Consider the following 19,666-nt stretch of genomic DNA (forward strand, 5'->3'; position numbering starts at 1 on the left):
TTTTTTTTGGTTTTTCTCCGGTACCGGGAACCGAACTCACGACCTTGCGCTTGCCAGGCAGGCGCTTTGCCGCTGAGCTAAATGCCCAGCCCAAAATAGCAATTTTTTTTTTTTTTTTTTGTGGTACCGGGGATTGAACTCACTACCTTGTGCTTGCCAGGCAGGCACTTATGCTGCTGAGCTATATCCCCAGCCCCTTCCCCTCATCTTTAAATATATATATATATTCAATTTTATTTTTCAATTTTAGTATAAGGAAGAAAAATACCCCAAAGGACCAAAGAAATCTCTTTTAGAGGCTGGGAGGGGATAAAGAGAAAAGCTAATCCCCTTTATTTATTCATGTGGAATTGCTGTTGGGAAGTTTATTGTAAAGCATGGTAGTTGGATAGATCATTGGTATGACAATAAACTGATTCGTTTCTTCTAGAAAACAATTTTGCAAATTGTATAAATACTTAAAATATCTCCATGTAGTGTGACTCTATTTTTCTTAAAATTACAAGAAAATTCTTGTAAACATGGATGAAATTTTATTTACTAAGATTTTCATGAACAGCCTGCAGTAATGTGAGAAAAATATAAACACATTTAAAAACCCCTGGGTTTAGAAAACTCCCACTCTAAAGGGAGAAATGCAAGCAAAACAAAGTCAGTAATTGTTATCATAACAATGATATGTGGGTAAAGAGATGATGCGTCACTTATTATTATTATTTTTTATCTTTTATGCTTTCTTTCAGGAGCAATATTTCCTTCAAGAGCATTCCCTTCAGGAGCAATATTTCTTTAAATTTAAAAATAAAGACAACAAAAAAGAATCATGATTGAGGAGGAAAAGGAAAAGTTACTTATGTGAACAGGATAGCAGTTATGAGAGGCAGAATGCAGACGTAAATTTAGAGATGTTAGTTATGACTCATCCTTTCATAGAGCTCCGGAAAATTAGGAGGTGCTAATTAAGAAAATCCTCTCTAATGATTCCTACAAGAAATCCTTGTGGTCTTCAGACCCTATACTGAGTGTTCTGAAAAGTGCAGGGGGTCCTAATGCTTCTCTGAAATCTTTTACTTGAAATTAAACTAACAGATATAGGGCCACTTCCTATCTTTTTTACACTCTCTTCTCCTTTGTTTGCTGTTGTCGGTTTGCAGTACATGATGACACATTCATCAGAGGAGTCGGTGTTACAGGCAACAGTCACAAAGGGATAGGAACAACAGCAGCGAGTACGCTGTGACCCCCGAGAGTACGGTGACGCGCTCTCTGCTTTCTGCCGACAGGGTCAGCGCCGGGGCCCTGCCACGCAGCGGGTGCAGCCTTTGCTGCAGGGCCTAGCCGGGATGAGGCGAGCCTGGGGAAGCTGACCCCACATTTATTAGCTTTGCTGACTTACTTTGGCAGGTCTGATTGAGGGCGGATCCAAAGTGACCTGATTTGCAGAGCTGGCAGTTTGGGCCCTGGGTATTGTGCGGGCGTGTAAGGCCAGTCCCCTGTCACCGGCTGGCGGACTCTGGGTCAGTTACGTCTCTGTTGTGGGTGCAGACGCATGGCTGGCAAGGTGCTCCAGAAACGTGTGGGTTACCATAGAAACGGGGAGAGCGTTCTGCACACTGAAGCCCTACAAAGGGATGAGGTGTGCTATTGCGTGAGGGAAAGAGACTGAGGAGGGTCCCTGCTCCACTAGGGATAATTATGACACATATTTGGGGCAAATAAGGAAAAATATTGTGAATTAAATAAAACACTAACTTTTGTTTATTATTCAGTCAGAGAACAACAACAAAAAAAGTATTCAGAGCTAAAATGCCTCTGTGAAGAATGGATTTTGGTCTTTCTTCCAAAACCCAGGAATTGTGGGTACAGGATTCCTAGGTCCCTATATAACCACAGTTGCTCTCACGTGTCCCAGGCCCCAAGGTCTTCTCAGTCCGAGGCCTCGGGAACATTCAGCTCCCTGCCCATCCTAGAGGTGAACCACGCCCATGAAGGGAAAGTGCCAAATAGCAACAGCCTGAGCCAGGTGTCCAAAGCAGGATGGGCAAGAGCCCATGGGGGTGGCGCTACAGGGCGCGGTGTGGCCCACCCACCTCTCTCCAACGCTCTTGACCCCTCCAATCCCAGGGTAGTAGCTCAAATTGTGGGTCCTCTCTCTCCATTTTGGCTCAGCCATCTGGATGCCCTAAGCCAAAAGATACTCTCTGGTCTTAAAAACTGCAATCAAGATAATCCGTGCTTGGAGAAGAGGGCAGAATCCGCTAAACTCATATGTAACCTCAGACATAACCAGTAAGAAGAAAATCAGTTCTGTTACTGGTAAATATCATCGAAGAAAATAATATTGCTGTACTTTCTAAGTGTGATGGAATCAGGTAGACTTCATATGTTTTCTTATTTGCATTATGTATTCATACTCACACTTAAGCTCTTTGAAATAAATTTTTTGATGGAGCAGTATATACAATTTTAAGTAAGACTTATGCACAACACCCAAAATAGTGCTTCAAGACTTTGAAAAACTTAGCTAGATCTCTGGAATATCAGTCAAACTGATGGCTTGGAATAATACAAGGAAAGCTTTTGGCTAATGAAATTTGTACTTTTTAATTGCTTACATAACCTGTTATATAATATATATGCTATTCAGTCATATATGTATAGCTATACATTTATGTATATATCTATACATTTTACTTGGCATGTTATGATTATATATTAAATAAGTTAATTTGATGTGATCTCATTTAGTCAACCAATTTTCTAATTCATTATTTAAAAGCAAATATAGCTCACTGGAATTGAGCGATTGTCACTGATTTTTGGATCATTCAAACCTTCCCTCAGGAAAGCAGCAGGGTAATGTATTAGGCCTCCTTTCCTTAACATGTTCTGACCATGCATTTGTGCCAGGCGGGTACATCATGAACATGTGATCAAGTCCTACCTGTATAACGTTGAAGACAATTGCAGATTATATCTGAGCCCCAAGGATTCTGATAACATGAACGGGCAAAACATTGATTGCTTGAAGGAACATTTGGACATGGGCAAGGATGACAAGGCTGTCCTAAAGAAGGATTTCATAGTAACCATCGATGCACCTGTCAAGGCAATTCCCTTTTACCAAGATATTCCTGGGAAAACCTCATGTGTTAGCTAACATGGGTTTGCTATGCTTTAGGACAACACAACTTTGAAAGCTCAATGTTTTAGAAGATCCTTATTTTCTCTGTAAAAGAATTTTTTATTTTATTTTTTTTTGTTTTGCTTTTTGTTTTTTGTCTTTTTGAGACAGGGTCTCGCTGTGCAGTTCAGGCTGGCCTTGAGCTTACTTTGTAGCCCAGGCTGGCCTCGAACTCGCAACAATCCTCCTGCCTCAGCCTCCTGAGTGCTGGGATTACAGGCCTGTGCCACCACGCTCGGCTAAGAATTTTTGTTTTATAATGAAAACCTCAAGGTATAGTCATTAAACTTTATGATTTATATGTCACATTTGAGAAACACTAAAGTGATGGGCCAGGCCAATGTGTTCTTGACTGAATCAGACATTTTTGGCTCACAGGAAGATTTTTAAAGATGATGGAACAGTTACCACCCCCACCCACACTAGCTGTTCCACACAGACTGTTGAGTCATTCCATAGCTTTCACAGCTTTTTCCAGGTGTAAAACTCCCGCATTTGAAGCATGACCCTGGCTCTGGATGGTGAAGTTCAGCAAACCCATTACAAGGGCCAGAGCGACAGTTGGGAAGTCCAAAGAGACCGCCAGGCACCTCTCACAATGGCGCCCAGTCACCTTTCCGCGGCAGAGGCACTGACTGGCTATCTGGCCACACACTGTGTTCTCTGAGCCTGGAGGATGGCAGTCACATGCTGGATAAAGCCCCGAGAACTCTGTTGGAGTGGGCGAGTGGCATGGTTGTGGAGGAATTATAGCTTGCATTTTGCATTCCTTGTCCCAGCCAAGGTGAACAAAGTGAGTTTACAGTGTGCTTAGAACAAACCCTGGTCTATAATGGGAACTAGGTAATGATGATTTACTGTTCCTTTAATAAATGACAGGTTGTGAACAACTGATCCTTAAAACATTTGTTGTTTGTACAGAGGAACTGAACAAGCAACATGATTTCAATGACTTAAACTTTCATATAGCTTAGTGGTCAAAGTATAACTGAAATTTGCAAAATTACAAGATCTACAGAAGTGAGGCATTCCTGTCACCCCAAACCAGAGGCCTGTAATCCCAGCACTCTGGGAGGAAGAGGGAGGAGGACTGAAAGTCAGAGCCCAGCCTGGTCAAGCCCAGTCTTAACTTACCAAGACCATGTCTCAAAATTAAAAAACAAACAAACAAACAAAAAGGGTTGGGGGTGTAGCTCAGTAGAAAGTCCTGGGTTCAATCCCCAGTATTGAAAATCAAGCAAGCAAACAAGCAAACAACTAAAAAAGGAGTACAGACTTTGCAGCTGGAATTGTTGCATCTGAATTCTAGGTCCACTCTCTATGCAGTGTTAGTGGAGACCACATGGGGTGGAAGAAACATTTGCTCCTTTGTGTAGATCCCTCTGTGCATCTCAAGCATTTCATAATTTAAAAACAAAAGCAGTGCAGAACCCATTCACTGTTTGCAGGGGAGGCAGCTGTGCCCAAGAAGTAACCAGGAGGAGGACGACCTCTCTGAATCATGGCCCAAAAGATATGTTCCCCTGCTGGAAAGGAGAATTAACCTACAGTTGGTTTCATGGATCCTGACGTAGGTTTCTGTTGGGAGCAACTGCCTCGCTAATGGGTTACATAAGGCACAGGAACTACATATCCTGAACATGGCACCCAGCGAGGCTGAACCACCAACTATGATTGAAGCTCTGTCTAAGCCGTCGTTAGACGGTGGTTAGAAAATGAGCTGTGAGGCTTTCTGAAGCCCAGCATCAAAATGGGTAACATCCTCAGTTGGGGAGGTTTGACCTGGAGCAACGGTGCTGTCTTTTCCTTGATTTCCCACTCTCATAGTTGTTCTGCCCTCTCCTGTCACTGGGCTTACGAGCCAGAACTTAAAGCTGGGTGTGCATGACCAACTACCTTCATGGTGTTGCCAGTGTTACCCGGATTATAGCCCATTTAATGCAGATGCAAACTCCCAGAAGCATGGGCCATATTCTGTTCATTACTTGGGGCTCCTAATAGAGATCTCTACACTGTGCCATTGACCAGTGAAGGGATGAAGTGTGGTAGAAAATCTGGTACATTTCGTTTACATAAACAGATTAAATCTGAATGGAGTGGACAAGTCTCCAATTCCTTCTTGAAAACTCCCACACCCCTTCGGCTGCCTTTATAACACCACGGTTGTGAACAAATGCATTTCCTCTCACATTTTTGGCTACATACAGTGACAGCCGTGATGTCCCGACCATAGCTTCCAGCAGAGCACCTGTCACAGGGGTGCCCAGCCACATGAGGTTGGCACTGGCACTGGCCTCCCTGTGGGCCACAGCTGGACCTGACCATGCCCTTGGGGTGATGCTTGTAGCCTGCGGGGAGAAAGGCAGGAGGCAGAGGTGAAGGAGGTGGCAGAGAGAAGTATCTTGTCCCCCATAGCTTTAGGTGCCTTCTTCACTTGCTGCCTGTCTAATCTTCAATTGCCTGTACTGCTACATGGGACTGTTGTACAGGTCAAAGGCAGTAATGCTTGCGTAGTATTTAGAATATCATTTGCCATGTAGTAAGCACTCGATAAACATTACTTGAAAGTTAATAAAAATCTTAAAATAAATTGTTTTAATAATACCTTGAAGGCAAGTGTTACTATTGGTGTTATTCCTTCAATTCCTGATGTCTTATGAGGTGTGATAAAAATATACAGCGAATGTTTAAATAAAAAAAAATTACTACAATAGGAGACACCTTGCCATTAATCCCTCTCAAATACTCTCCATTGTTTCAAACACACTTCTCCATCATTCTTGCCGCTTTCTGAAGCAGTTCTGGAAGTCTTCTTTTGTGTCTTTACAAGATGTGATAAAAAAATGTGGTAAATTGTGCTGTTGAGTATACCCAGTGGAAAGGTGGGCTCATAAAAACATTGCAGTGTGTCCTCAGCCACCTTATTCACCAGATCTGGCACTGAAAGACTTCCGTCTCTTCCTGGAAATCAAAATTACAATGGAAGGTAAACATTTTGAATCAATTCAGGACACGGAGGCAGCCATGACAGTGCAACTAAAGACACTTATGAAAGAGGACTTCCAGAACTGCTTCAGAATGTGGCAAGACAGTGGGATAAGTGTGCTTGCAGTGAGGTGAAGTATTTTGAGTGGCATTAATGGCAATGTGTCTTTTATTGCAACAAAATTTTTAAAAACTAACATTCATCATAGTTTTTAAATCACACCTACAAGTTTTTATTTCCCCTAGTCCACATATTCTATGAGATGGTGGAAACCCTGAATCCCTAGTCCTGCCCTAAAGGAGAAAAAAATTTGCCTAGAACTCAGGAAGCCCAGCTTCTTATTGTAGTTGTCACTCTATAGCACTGGTTGTCAGTTGAAGGGAAATTTTGCCCCCTTAGGGAACATTTGACAAAGTTTGGAGACATTATTGGGCATCACAGTTCAGGGAGGGTGATACTGGTATTGAGTAGGTAGGGATATGGCTGAACACCCTACAACAAACAAGAGCCCCCACGACAGTTATCCAGCTCAAAATGTCAGTAGTGCTGAAGCTGAGAAGCTCTCTGCTCTAGCTAAGTGAAATGAGCCAGTTACATAGTGTCTTTGGACTCTAAAATCCAAATTTAGAAAGTTTGGGGATGAAGGAAATTGGTTAGATTTCCTACCAAGCCCTAGAACTCAAGGATTTCAAATAAATATTCTAGGACCATGGCTTCAGCAGACCAGCACTCCAGTGCTGCAAGAATCATCCTCTTTCCCACACTCACAGCCCTGTGAGTTTTGATCTGACTGCTCTGTGTGTGCCGTGGGTAATGGATACAATGGTTGTTGTTTAGACTGGGTGTAAACTTGATGGATTCCCTTATGTTCTAAATGGCACTTGTACAGCTCTCAGGGCTCTAGCAGAGCCCATCAGACAGATACTCAGTCACGCAGCTTGGCCAAGATGCTGGTGGCCAGCCTTTCACACGCATAGGGAGCTGCTGAGGCCCCACTTCCCAGGTGGTTCCAACACAGTTGTGCAGCAGAGCCTCTGCCAGGGCCTGCTTGCTGCAGAAATCCTCCAGTGAATTGGCTTGGGGAGTAAGGCCAAGCTTTTGAAATAATGAGAAAGGAAGACTCATGTTCCAACTGTCTGCTGTCCAGGATTCTTGTTACATTAAAAAAACAGATCTTTGAGAATGATGGTCCAAAAGAGACTCACTTCAATCCTTTAAATCATCCAGGACTGAGGATTTTACAATGTTTAATTATTTAAGAAGGCTTCAACCAGATATTTACATTTATTAAATTATGGCAAAGAAAACAGGCTTTGTCTTCTAATTGGCATCATCATTTTTTTATTTGCTAATGTATTTGTCTTAGATTTGAAAGACTTTTAACTAAGTGATTTATTTGTGGAAAATTAAGAAATTATGGTTTAGACAGAGCTTCTTATAGTGGTAGGGTGAACTCTGAATCCATAATATTTTCCTGTAAGTTTTCCAATTATTCGTGAGCAAGTTTTCCAATTACACCAACCTATACTGCCTTCTTAGGAGGAACAGGATAGATTAACATATTACAGGCTCCCAAAAGTCCTCCAAGAAAGATACATTTTTAAATTCTCTGGTTTTTTGAGACAGGATCTCACTATGTAGTTCAGGCTGGCCTCGAACCCATAGTGATCCTCCTGCTTCCGCCTCCCAAACGCTGGGATTACTACTGTGCACTACTGCATCGGCTAAGAAAGATACTTGTCATTTTTTTTTATTTTAAAGAGAAAAAAACAATAAGAAAATAACAACAATGAAGACAAAAACAAAACAATACAAAAACAATAAAAAAGACACAGGATTTCAAAACGAGATGGTAAGCATTAACATTGGTTGTTATACTACACACTGCTATCTTCAATAAAGTTGCTCAGATTATCAGATGTGAGAATGCAAGATTGATCAAACAATTAAAACAATAACAAGTAATAAAAAACATTAGAAATGATGCAGAACTTCATTAAACAAGATGGTAGGAATTCAACAGTGTTTGTTACGAGAAAGACACTTTTTAATCTCAGTATTTCCACAGTTATTTAGCTACTTGGTCCTATGTCCAAGCAATACTCATTCACATCATAAAACCAGTATTTCACAGACGTGTTTTGGAAATTACTGACACGGGCCATACAGCTATTATGGGGGCAAATGCATCTCTAGAAGCTTGTTTCAACTTTTATGTGTAAAAAAATATTCTGTTGTATTTTTAAAGAAGAGTTTGTTATACCTAATACTGCTTATTTATTGTTTGTTTGTTTTTGTCTTTTTGAGACAGGGTCTCGCTATGCAGTTCAGGCTGGCCTTGAGCTCACTTTGTAGCCCAGGCTGGTCTCGAGCTTGCCACAATCCTCGTGCCTCAGCCTCCCGAGTGCTGGGATTACAGGTGTGCGCCACCACGCCCAGCTCTGCCTAATACTGTTTAAAACACATATTAATGATGTTGGATAATATAGTAGAGAGTGTGTTGCTAAAGCATATTGACTACATCAGCTGGTCCTTCTGAACTCCTGGTGTTAAAAACAGCACTGAGAACAGTTTTAATTCTGCAGGTCAGGTAAGGAGACTGGACCAGTAGCACCCATAAGGCTCCCAGAACTTTCCCTTGCTTCGTTCATACGGAAACCAGTCCTCCTGGCCCTTAACTGTAGATAGATGCCCCAGCTTCCATTGCTTTTCACTGTGACCTCTTATAGTGACCCTTCTAAACGTGGCTTAGCTAATCCCTTCCTTTCAACTTTTCAGTGCCTCCCACCACCACTACCGGATAAAACCCAGACTTCATCTCTTCATGCTGTTACCCTCACTCCTTCCCTCTCTGCCCTGCGGTTCTCAGAATGGGAGGCACCTGCCCTAGGGAGCATTCCGGAAACTCACAGGAGTGGTGTTAGAAGTCACAGCGACTGGATGTGCTGTGTAACTGGGGGTCAGAAGTACCGGACATGCTTGTAAAAGGGAAAATGATTTCACGCCCCCTACAGCCTTTGGATGTTCCAGCGAACACCATGAAGGAGAGCACCCTGCCTGTAACTATCTGGACTGAGAGACAGAGTCTACGGCTTCTAAACAGGTCAGCGTGTTCCCAAAACAACTGCCCATAGTGTCTCAGGTATGTGAATCTATGCTAAGAATGTGAGGAAATTCCTGTGATAAAAAGGGGAATGCTACAGTCTGGATCTTTGTGTCTCCCTGTGGGCCAGGCTTACTCCCTGTAGTGGCGCTACTGAGAGATGGCAGAAACTTGAAGAGGGGAAGGCTGGTGGGAAGTCTTCCGGTCCCTGGGGATGGGTTTTCAAAGGGGATGGCAGGACCCCAGCCCTTTCCTTGTCTTCTCTTTTGTCCTGGTCATGAGTGAGCAGCTGTGCCTACCATGGCTCCCTCTCCAAGGTGCTTCCATGCCTCAGGCTCAAGAGCAATGGGCCTAACTGGCCATGGAGTGAAACCTGCACAACTGTGAGCTCAAATAAACCTTTTGTCTTTGTGAGCAGATTATCTCAGGCATTTTGTTACAGTAGAAGAAAGCTGTCTAACAGCAGAAGGTTGGGTCCGATGAGTTGAGAACAACTGTGTGTTGCATTTTCTTCAAGGCAGTGCTCTGCTACAACTCTGAACCCTTCTTGCCCCATGCTGTTGCCTGCTGATTGCATGCTCACTGGAGACAGTGAGCCTCAGGGCAGCAGGGAGGTGGATGTTTCATTCATGCCTCTTCTTCCCACCGTGTCTCATGTGCACGCACTGCTTCACAAAGTGCTCTCCCTTAAAGAAGTCTACTTACATTTCTAATGTTATATATTTAAGTTCAAGCTAAAATGCCCCTGCACTCTCCAAACACAAACCAGGGGGAAAGAGATGCAGAAGTCAGCTAGATCGTACCTCACTGGGGATAAGGGCAGCTGAGCAGAGATGACTGACACCCGGGGGTCAGAGCTGCTAGAGGTGGCCATTCTTGCAACCAAGCAGATGGACCAGAGGGCAAGAGTCCGTGTCAGCTATAGGATTTTGTGATACCAAGACTCAGTTCTCCTAGAAATTTTGAAGACTTTATGCTTCCTAAGGGTGGTCCATTTTTTGGTTTGCCTCCCTCAGTTTCAGGGAGGCAAACATCATGGAATTTGGGCATCTGAAAACAAATCTTGAGTGTCTCGCTGTATTTGCTAAACAAATGGTGTCTGTGCCAAAGAGCGTCCAGAGCTGAACAGAAGTTTTATTTGGTCTTTTAGGCAGGAGATAGACTTTGATGCAGAGAGTAATTTGGCTGAGGAGAAGAATGAATTTTGAAATGGCCAAGTCCCAAGGGTGAAGTATCTTCCCAGAGCAGCAAAATTGGTAGCGTGGCATTGGACACATCAGTCTGTAGGCATGCAATGTAATTTCTCCACTGGGCTACCATGCACACTGTTGGTACCCGGCCTGGATCCTCTTTGGCAGGCTGGTGTCCTCATCCTCCAGCTGCGATGGTATTGGCTCTAAAGGCTCACAGCTGTCTTCTCCAGGAAACAGCACTCAGCCACCATGTCCAGGGATGTATAAGCTCACTGGGGGCTGGTGGTAGTGGTGGTATGCCAGTCGCCAACAATGTGGGCACATTTAGAATCACGCCTTTGTCTTGTGTTAGACTCAATTCTGGCATGCAATTCATGCTCTGGGGCTCTCTGTGGGAATGGACAAAAGTCACGCTCCAGCGGCGCCGCACCCTTGCTGGGGTCCTTGCCCCGTCCTCTGGTTTCCCTCCCTACTTCCCCTTTTCCCAGAATCACACGCACCTGGTGCCCATTTCCACTTCAGCTCTTAGAGAATATGGCTTAAAACACAGGGCTCCAGGGCTGCTTCTGAAGTTTGTGAATGTTTTCCAAGATGAGGGTGTTTTCTTAATTTTTATCCATGTTTCTGGGTATGGCTATATGTAGAGAATGATTGCTTGAAAATGGGTAAAATGGGCATATTTTCAAATTAATTTCAAATTATTCATTTGTTTGAGTAACTTGAAATTAAGCACCACTGCACCACTTATATCTGTCTTCTGTATTGAAATGAACTCTTTGAGGTCAAGAACCATATTCTATACTTCAGAGCCAGCACAATGCCCGATGTGGATACATTCAGTGCAGAGAGAATAAATACATTCAACATAGCATCAAGTGACAATCTTTGGAATTTTCAAAATTTAAAAATATTTAAGGTGTAGATTTAAAATGATATGGAGTATCTTGGCTCTTATCAAGCTGAGTATCAGGATTATTCTTGTAATAATAGCATCCCTTAATGATCTAGGATTCCATTAGATTGTTCCTTTCTCTTTAGTTCCACTCTCTGGGTTCCTAGTTTTAGGGTTTTTGTCCCTGAATTAAGCTTTTTGATCTGATTTACTTCCTGTTCTTATTCATAGGTTGGGTCATAAGCACGGTTCTATTTTCAGCTTCTCAACAAAGAAGATGAATTTTATGGGTGGGGAGTGCATGATAGTTTGATCTTCTTCCCACTTAAGAATTTATTTCTACTTTCTAGTTCCATCAGAGTATGGTGGACTTTTGCCTCACTACTGCATAGCCTCCAGGTGCAGGTTTAGACCACCTTGGTCTACATATCACCAAGTTAAAACTGAACTGCAGTGAAATGATGAATAATTTTTCATCTAAGTATTTCTCATGCAATATTTGAGGGAAATGTTTGGGATTACTTACTAGAACTTAATGTTCTTATGAAATTCAAACTTCCCTTTCCTTCCCTATGCTTGCCTCTCTCCCTCTTCATAAATATTCATAAATGCAATTTTAACAAAGCAATTTGATTTCTTTATCCACAAAATTATGTCAAAAAATTCCATGTAATTCTACAGAATTCTGCTGAAAGGGAGTGAAATTGGTACTTTCATATATTACTGACAATCCTGAAAATTAATTGGCAAATAACTTCCAGAAAGGAATTTGAAAAATGACTTCAAAAAGCATATGACCTTGGGTAAAGTAGGAATATATTTTAATACATTTAAAATATGTATTAAAAATAGAAGCTACTTACACAACTGTGAATAGAGTATCTTAGTCACCTTCAAATGGCTGGCACAAAATATCCAATATCCACAATTTAAAGGAGGAGAGGGTTATTTTGGCTCACAGTTTTCGTCCTTGGTCGCTCGCTCCAAGGAAGAAACAATGGTAGAATGGCTTGGCGAGGTAAAAGGTGCTCAATGCATGGCAGCCAGGAAGCAGGGAGAGAAGGGAGGAACCAGGGAGGGAGATAGATCTTTCCAGATCTTGCTCCTAGCAACCCAGCTCTTCCGACCATGCCCCAATAGCATGTCCACTGATATGTACAGCATCTCCATGATCCAGTCACTTTCCACAAGCCCTACCTCTGAACACATGAGCCTTTTGGGGGACAATCTAGATCTAAACAGAGAATAATAGATTAAATTACATAAGTGTCCTCAGTGCCCAAGCTCTGCCTAGTAGTAAGCTTGAAGGATGGCACAGGGGAAGACATGTTAGCATATGTGGGAGACGGATGCTAAAAGGAGTCACTCAGAATATTATGGTTTCTAAAAATGTTAAGTAAGCCACACAAGTACCACCAGAAACTGCTTATGATGCAGGAGGAAGATGACAAATCTATGCACGTAATTTGTGAGCACTTTCATCACAATGATCTGAAAGCAGAGCATGCACAAGATGGGAACTTACACAATAGTAAGAACTGAAGTGGTGGGGTTTCTTCCCTAACCTTTCTGTAATGCACTGGCTCATCTGCCTGGACCCAGGCATTGCTCTTCCCATTCCTGATGCCTCACTCACTAGCTCTGTGGCCCTGTGCCTCAGTTTCTCCATCTGTGAAGGAATGATAACACTTTATAGGGTTGTGGTAAAGAGTGAATATAATATGTGAAGCACTTTATTACTGAGACACACTGTCATATACAATATGCAGTGGCTCTTAGGTGAGTTTCGTACTTTGACAGGTACATTTATATTTTTCAAGAAACATCTCATCAGAGTCTGCAATTAGAATTATAACGGCACTCGGTTGAGAAGCAAGCACCCACACACAAGCTGAGATACTTACAGAATCCACGAGGATATGAGTCCTTCCAAAGACTGAGAAAAATAGACATCGCTGGTACCGCATGCCCGGCTCCGAACAGATGGGTGTGGGAAGCAGCATGACTCTGTATTGAGAGAGATAAAGCAAAACACCAGCAATAAAAGTACAATTAGATCACGTAGGTAACCACAGTATTTGGAAGCATCTACCTGGGCTGGTAAGGGGCTCCACCATGGGGCTGAGACAAAGGTCCATGTCTAGCACCAGTGGCTTGGCAAGGCAGTAAATTCACACTTAGATCCTGTTGGGCTCCTCCACAGGATTGTGCCAAATAGCAAACCCTCAGCAACTGAGTGCCACGGGTTGCCCTGACCTCCCCGGAGAGAGTCCCGGACAGATTTCCTTCATCCTGTCCATTGTGCTGACGTTAGCAGGGTCTCTACTCCATTTTTGCCACAATCTTTGATAAGACAAAATGAGTGGCCTCAAAATTAGTTTTTCGTCATGGACTCTCAGTTGATAGTACTCAGCTGAGTATTTTACTCTTAATTCTTTTTTTTTTTTTTTTTTTAGTTTTTCTGCGGTACCAGGAACTGAACTCACGACCTTGCACTTGCCAGGCAGGTTCTTTGCCACTGAGCTAAATCCCCAGCCCCTGCTCTTAATTCTTGTAGCACTTCACTTGGTCACATTTCAAAACCATCAGGGCATTGGGTAAGGAACATTCAAGTTTGGGATCAAGATAGCTGGGCTAGGACCCTGGTTCTCCTACCTCCTGGAGATGAGACTTGGACAAGTCATTTAAGTATTCCTCATCTCAACTTCCTCTTCATCCGATGAACACACAGTCTACCTCAATGAACTGTTATGGGTTAAATGTGATATTAAATATAATGTATAGTATAGTACACAGGAATTATGTGAGAAGTAGGATTGTCTCCCTGAATACCACTCTTCTCCCATGTAGTTCCTGGGTACGTCTTATTGATATAGGAACCACATTCTAAGGCACCTTCAATGTTTGAGGTAGAGTCTCAAGCATACCTGGCAGCCTCTGGTAAGGCAAATGCTGGAGATGTGCTGGCTGCGGAGTCTTGCATTTTCAATAGTAGCTCCTCCTGGGGGGTTAACCATGATCTGGACAGCCCAGTCAGCTACAGGCTAGACAGGCATGACATCAAAGCATGTCACCATGAGGATGTGAAGTGTTTGGTGCACAGACTTGTACACCTAAGGGATAGTGCATGGAATTGAATTCACGACCCACAGCCCACTTGGAAAATTGACTCTTAGAGTTGAAAGGAGTCAGAGTGGCTCACTCACACTCCCAGCTCTCTGGAGTCTATATTGTGATCAGAGCAGAGAGAACATGGGTCCTGGCTCAGCTATCACGGATGGGCCCGGAAAAACCCTAACCTTCTGGTCAGGTCTAATTTTTAAGCCCTGTCTCCAAATGATTTAATTCATCATGGCCTGGATCACAGAACAAAGAACAATTTGGAAAGCTTCACAAAAGACTATAGATAAAAGAAATATGATGCTAGCTATATTATGGGAACCTTACACTTTAGAAAAGCTTTTGAAAGCAGTCAGACATATGTTCTATGAATAAATAGAAATATTTCTTCCTTTGTGATGGTTTGTGTCCTCACCAGGTCAAAGATCACCGCAGTCTTGGCTTTCCTTTGTAAGTGAGAAAGGGAGAGTTTGGTCCTATCAAGCGTTTCAAACATGGCCGGCAGTTGTGGTCATGTGACACACACTGAGTGCCTCCAGAATGGGGTCCCCACAGGCTGGGGGTCTCAATGACCACTTTCCCCTGCATCCACATAAGACATTGTTCAAGGGAAGTGGTTGGTGGGTTTCAGATTACGGGAGAAAAGGTTAGAAACTACTGCTCTAGCTCAAGTATTTTTCTACCTTTGTTTTCTAATTGCCATTCTGCTCCAGACCTTTCCCAAGGGCTTTTGGGGACGGGTAGTGGGGTAGAAAGGGGCAGAGGGACCGTGTGCTTTTAGTGTCTTGTTGCAGGGTAAGGTCTAAATGCAAATAAATGCCTCCGCTGCGTCCCATCTGAGTCTGAATCTCTGCACATGTGTTGATTTATTAAAGTTTTAGAGAAAAGGTCTCAGGAGGGCAGGATTTGTGTTATTTTAGTTGTTCTTATACAAACATTCCGGTACCATGTTTAAACCTGCTCCTTCAAACATGGAACTCCAACGATAGTTTTACTGCACAGACAAAGCATGTGAGCATACGGTTCATGCTGTTGCTTAAATGTCTTTAGGAAATCCTTTTACTTATAATGCTCTCCAGATGTCCTACTTTCTGTGTATCATTTAATGAAGACCCTATTCTAGCAAGGCTGCAGTGGAAACAGTTGAGAATGTATTTCTCTTGGCTTTCTGCCATCATGAACCTGGAGTTAAGGAGTACCTGAGTTCCACAGCAAGCAGCAACAGTGAAGTCCATGGAGAAAGAATGTTGTCAACAGCAAATCTCAAGGCAGCCCCGGGGAGAACCTTGCCAAATCCAGATCCGGCCCATGTAACTGGGTTCCCGGAAATAGGCTCTCGGAAAACAATGTGAACTGCAGGCACCTGGTCAAAATCACCAAGAGAAATGTAAATACCTTTCCCTATAGTCAAGGCCTAGACAGCTCAGAGGAAAAAAAGTATTTTCTGGTGTCTATATGATCCACTTACATCATGGGTAAATTATTCCAACCAGGACGCAGTCCAGAGTGCAGCTGAAAATAATGTGCTCAAGCTGCAGCTTTGAAGCACGATACCGTACAGCACGCCTTACTTGAAAGTGTCATTGGAAGCCACTTTGATTTTAAGTGGCCTGTGTACTAGTGAACTGAGCAAATTCTGTACTGATAACCTTGGATTTTCTCAAATATAATTGTGGATTCTGGCAAAAAATAGGGAGGAAAAAGAATATACCACTGTCCAGTTTAGAGATTTTTGTCTAATTGTACTCGACAATGAAAAAATCTGTAGGTATTTATTTTCCAGTTATTTCTTCCAAACACACATGAGAAATGCTCTTCTGCTATCTGCCTGAGGGTGCAGAAGTGCAGAAGTCCCCAGGCACTTGATTGATTAGAATCCCTGAAGTCTCTGCAGTGGATGTCAGCCGGAGGCCATCTGGGCCTTGTAGATAATATTTTAAAATTACTTTTCCATCTGCCTCTCCACATTCACAGGCTCCACTCACATTCTGCCTCTTGTTTTTTGCCTATGTTGTTGCAATAGCTCTTGGCTATTCTCTCTTCTCTCTCTCTCTCTCTCTCACTGCCCCAATACACATTACATACTGTTGCCAAGAAAACATTTCAAACTCTTCCTAACTGCCAATAGAACAATGCTCCAAGTATTTAGCCCGGAGTTCAAGCTGCTCTGTGATCTACCCTCAAACGCCCTTCATTTGATAAATGTTTGCATAGTAACAATTTACTACTAGCCTCTGAATGAGAAAAGCAAAGATGAACAGGACCGAGCCTCTGCCACCCAGGAGATTAGAGTCCTGCACTGAGGAAGTGAGAAACTGCGCCTCCAGATTAGGTTCCAATCAATGGAGGTGTATATAGATTTGCCCCATGCAATGTTTCCAAACATTTAGAAATACCCTACAATGTCAGTAGACACTGCAGGCACCCTCTCACATGCCCCATTCCTGGTTGGGGTGCCCACTGCCCAGTTGCTACTCATAGCTCACAGTTGACCCTCACGCTAGAGGGTCAGTTGGCACTGAGCACCCGGGTGTGTCACCCTACTGAAGGTTCCTGGCAGGAAGAAGGGTATAAATGCTAAAAACTGTAGGGATCTTCTATAGGGCTCTGGGGCAGGATAAAGCACTGATCTGAGCAGAATTTGTGGAAATAAGAGATGTGGGAGGAGCAGGGGCTACGCAAAGGGAGGCTGTCGCTGAGTGCCTGTGACGAGGGAAAGTGACAAGCCCGGAACAATCAGTCACCAGTGTAGAGCAACATCCTGGTGAGGATCAGATGGTCTTCTTGCACGGCATGTTTAAAGAGGCTCAGTTTTAGCTAGAAGGCAGGAAGAACTGGTGATTTGTCAGAAGACAAACTGAATGCCAGAGAAGGCTGTTCTCAGGCTCTGCAAGTTCCCTGTGCTAAAGTCAGGCCGTCCCAGGGAAGAGTCAGGTCCTAGGGACATGGGATGAGGCACATGAGAACCTTGAACCCTCAGCCTCTCCTCAGGGCTCTTAGGCTACAGAGGGCACCCACCCACCTGGAACCCACCCACCGGGCCTTGTTGAGATATAAAGCTCCACTACTCCACCCCCACCTGCCGGGACCTGGCTGACCTGGACTGTGAGCAGCTGGAGACACTGGCTGAGTATGGACCAGAATAGGGGTCAGAAGCAGAGTGCAAGGCTGCATAAGGGAGAGTTTGTTGATTTGAAGCCGCCTGGGACCTAGGATTTAACAGCCTGGCAAGGGCTCTGGGAGATGGATGTGCAGTGGCTATTGAGAGCTTAGCAAAAGTTGTGGGCCAGAACAAATGAAGTAGAGATGCCAGAACTGCTGTAGTAGACTATGGAGAAAACGATAGAAGACTCACAGAAGTAGGCATCCTAGAATGGATCAAGATACAAGACTGGAAAACCTACCAGCCAACTATATTCCTAGTGAGCAGCCGGAAGACTCTCCTCTTGCTAAAATAGTAGGCATGTGCTGGCCCGGAGCGCATCAGTGTCTTTGAGAAGCTGTAAATTAACTCTTCTTTGTAGACTCACAAGATATAGAGGGTTTCTTTGGTTTTGTTTTGTTGGTACTGGGAATCAAACTCAGGACCTTGCACTTGCCAGGCAGGTGCTGTGCTGCTGAGCTAAATCCCCAGCCCGACATACTGAATTCTTTATTATCAATGTGCCTGACAGGATCCTAGACTGTCCGAGGCTGCATAGCAGCACTTAACCCGCACAAGCAAGATGGTATACTTAGAATGGGCAGTAAGGCTGCGATGGAAGATAAGGGAGCCTGAGTCACAGCAATCTTCTGTGGAGATGAAATAACAGAACATAGTGTTCCTAGGGACAAGACAGATGAACACCCAACAAGTATTATTTAATGTATATAACCAAAAGTGACCAAGTATGAATCAACAAAAGTCTGAAGTCAGCTGTGCCAGTGGGAAGACACGACTCCCTGCCAAGTGTCTGGATCTCATCCACTTCTGTCCCAGAAGCCACCGGCTAAATCAGAGGCCAAGTCGCCATGAGGAAGAACTCTTCAACACCATGGCAAGTGTGACTCTCTTAGTTATTCCTCAGAGAGAGCTATGGTTACTTACTGGACTGACTGACTACTGGGGAGGGGAATGTGCCTATACCTTTCAGTGCTAGTAGACAGAGGATCTGAGTTGATGCTGATAACCAGACACTCAAAATACCATCATGGTCCCCTGGTTAGAGCAGGGGAAGATGTGGGTTAGGTAATAAAGGGCGGTGTTATCTCAAGTCCCTTTCATATTGAGTTTACAGAACCAAGCATCAGCCCTGAATACATATGGATCACCCACTGATTCAACTCCGGAATATATAACTGGGATAGACCCGATTTGCAGTTGGCACTGGCCCTTTGACCTGCACACTAAGAGCTCTTGTGGTAGCAAAAGCTAAGTGAAAGCCTTTGAAATGACCCTTCCCCTACCAACTGCAAGATAAGATGGCAAATAAAAAACAGTACAGTATTGCAAGTCAGGGGTACCCCCTCACGGTGCCACTCTTGAAGACTTAAAGATAAAGGGGTGTTGGTATCTAGCATATTCCCATTTAATTAGCTAATATGGTTTCTGCAAAAAGTGGATCGGTCACTGACAGAAGCGAACGACTACAAAGTTAAGCAAGCTGTAGTCCCCCTCACAGCTGTTGTGCTAGGTAGAGCGCCTTCACTGGAGCGGATGAGCACCCTCTGGCACATGCTATACAGCCACTGACGGGCGGCATGTGCTCCTCTCCATACGCACAAGAAAGTGGGAACAGTAGCAGTCTGTGCTCACTTAGGGTGGGAAGAAATGGTGTGTGTCTACACTCTTGCTCCAGGGCTGTGTCCTTTCCCATCCTCTGGTTTTCTGTCACATTATAGCCCCAAAGGGTCTGCACCATCCAGATAGTCTCCAGAATATCACACTGATTCCCTATCAGGGACAGTGAAGTAAGTCCCTCGGCCCAAGGTGATGTTATGTGGCCTCCCTCGGTGACAGTCAGCCACTCTGGGGTTTTGGCCACCATTACTCTCTGAGGCCTCAGAATATCTGATTGACCAAGGTGGGAAAACAAAACATCTCCTCAGCTCGAGAGACTCACTTTCAGCAGGAGAAGCACCTCAGTGGTCATATAACCGTGGCACGGGAATTCAGTGAGACTCAAATTAGGTAGAAGCGGGTTATGTG

General features: G+C 43.7%; 1 protein-coding gene across 1 annotated transcript in view; it reads right to left on the reverse strand.

Annotated features, from left to right (window-relative positions):
* LOC102018698 (laminin subunit beta-4) overlaps window positions 1-19,666 on the reverse strand; it is a 99,877-nt gene that overhangs the window by 40,840 nt on the left and 39,371 nt on the right. Inside the window, 14 exon segments of the mRNA XM_013510493.1 lie at window positions 1,397-1,621; window positions 2,945-3,082; window positions 3,085-3,103; window positions 3,646-3,767; window positions 3,770-3,874; window positions 5,390-5,410; window positions 5,413-5,532; window positions 7,104-7,145; window positions 7,148-7,265; window positions 13,263-13,365; window positions 13,685-13,701; window positions 14,286-14,402; window positions 15,678-15,721; window positions 15,724-15,841. Coding sequence (XP_013365947.1) covers window positions 1,397-1,621; window positions 2,945-3,082; window positions 3,085-3,103; window positions 3,646-3,767; window positions 3,770-3,874; window positions 5,390-5,410; window positions 5,413-5,532; window positions 7,104-7,145; window positions 7,148-7,265; window positions 13,263-13,365; window positions 13,685-13,701; window positions 14,286-14,402; window positions 15,678-15,721; window positions 15,724-15,841 — 1,309 coding nt within the window.

This window comes from Chinchilla lanigera, unplaced genomic scaffold (genome assembly GCF_000276665.1).
Source record: "Chinchilla lanigera isolate Chin_1 unplaced genomic scaffold, ChiLan1.0 scaffold00009, whole genome shotgun sequence".
NCBI lineage: Eukaryota > Metazoa > Chordata > Mammalia > Rodentia > Chinchillidae > Chinchilla > Chinchilla lanigera.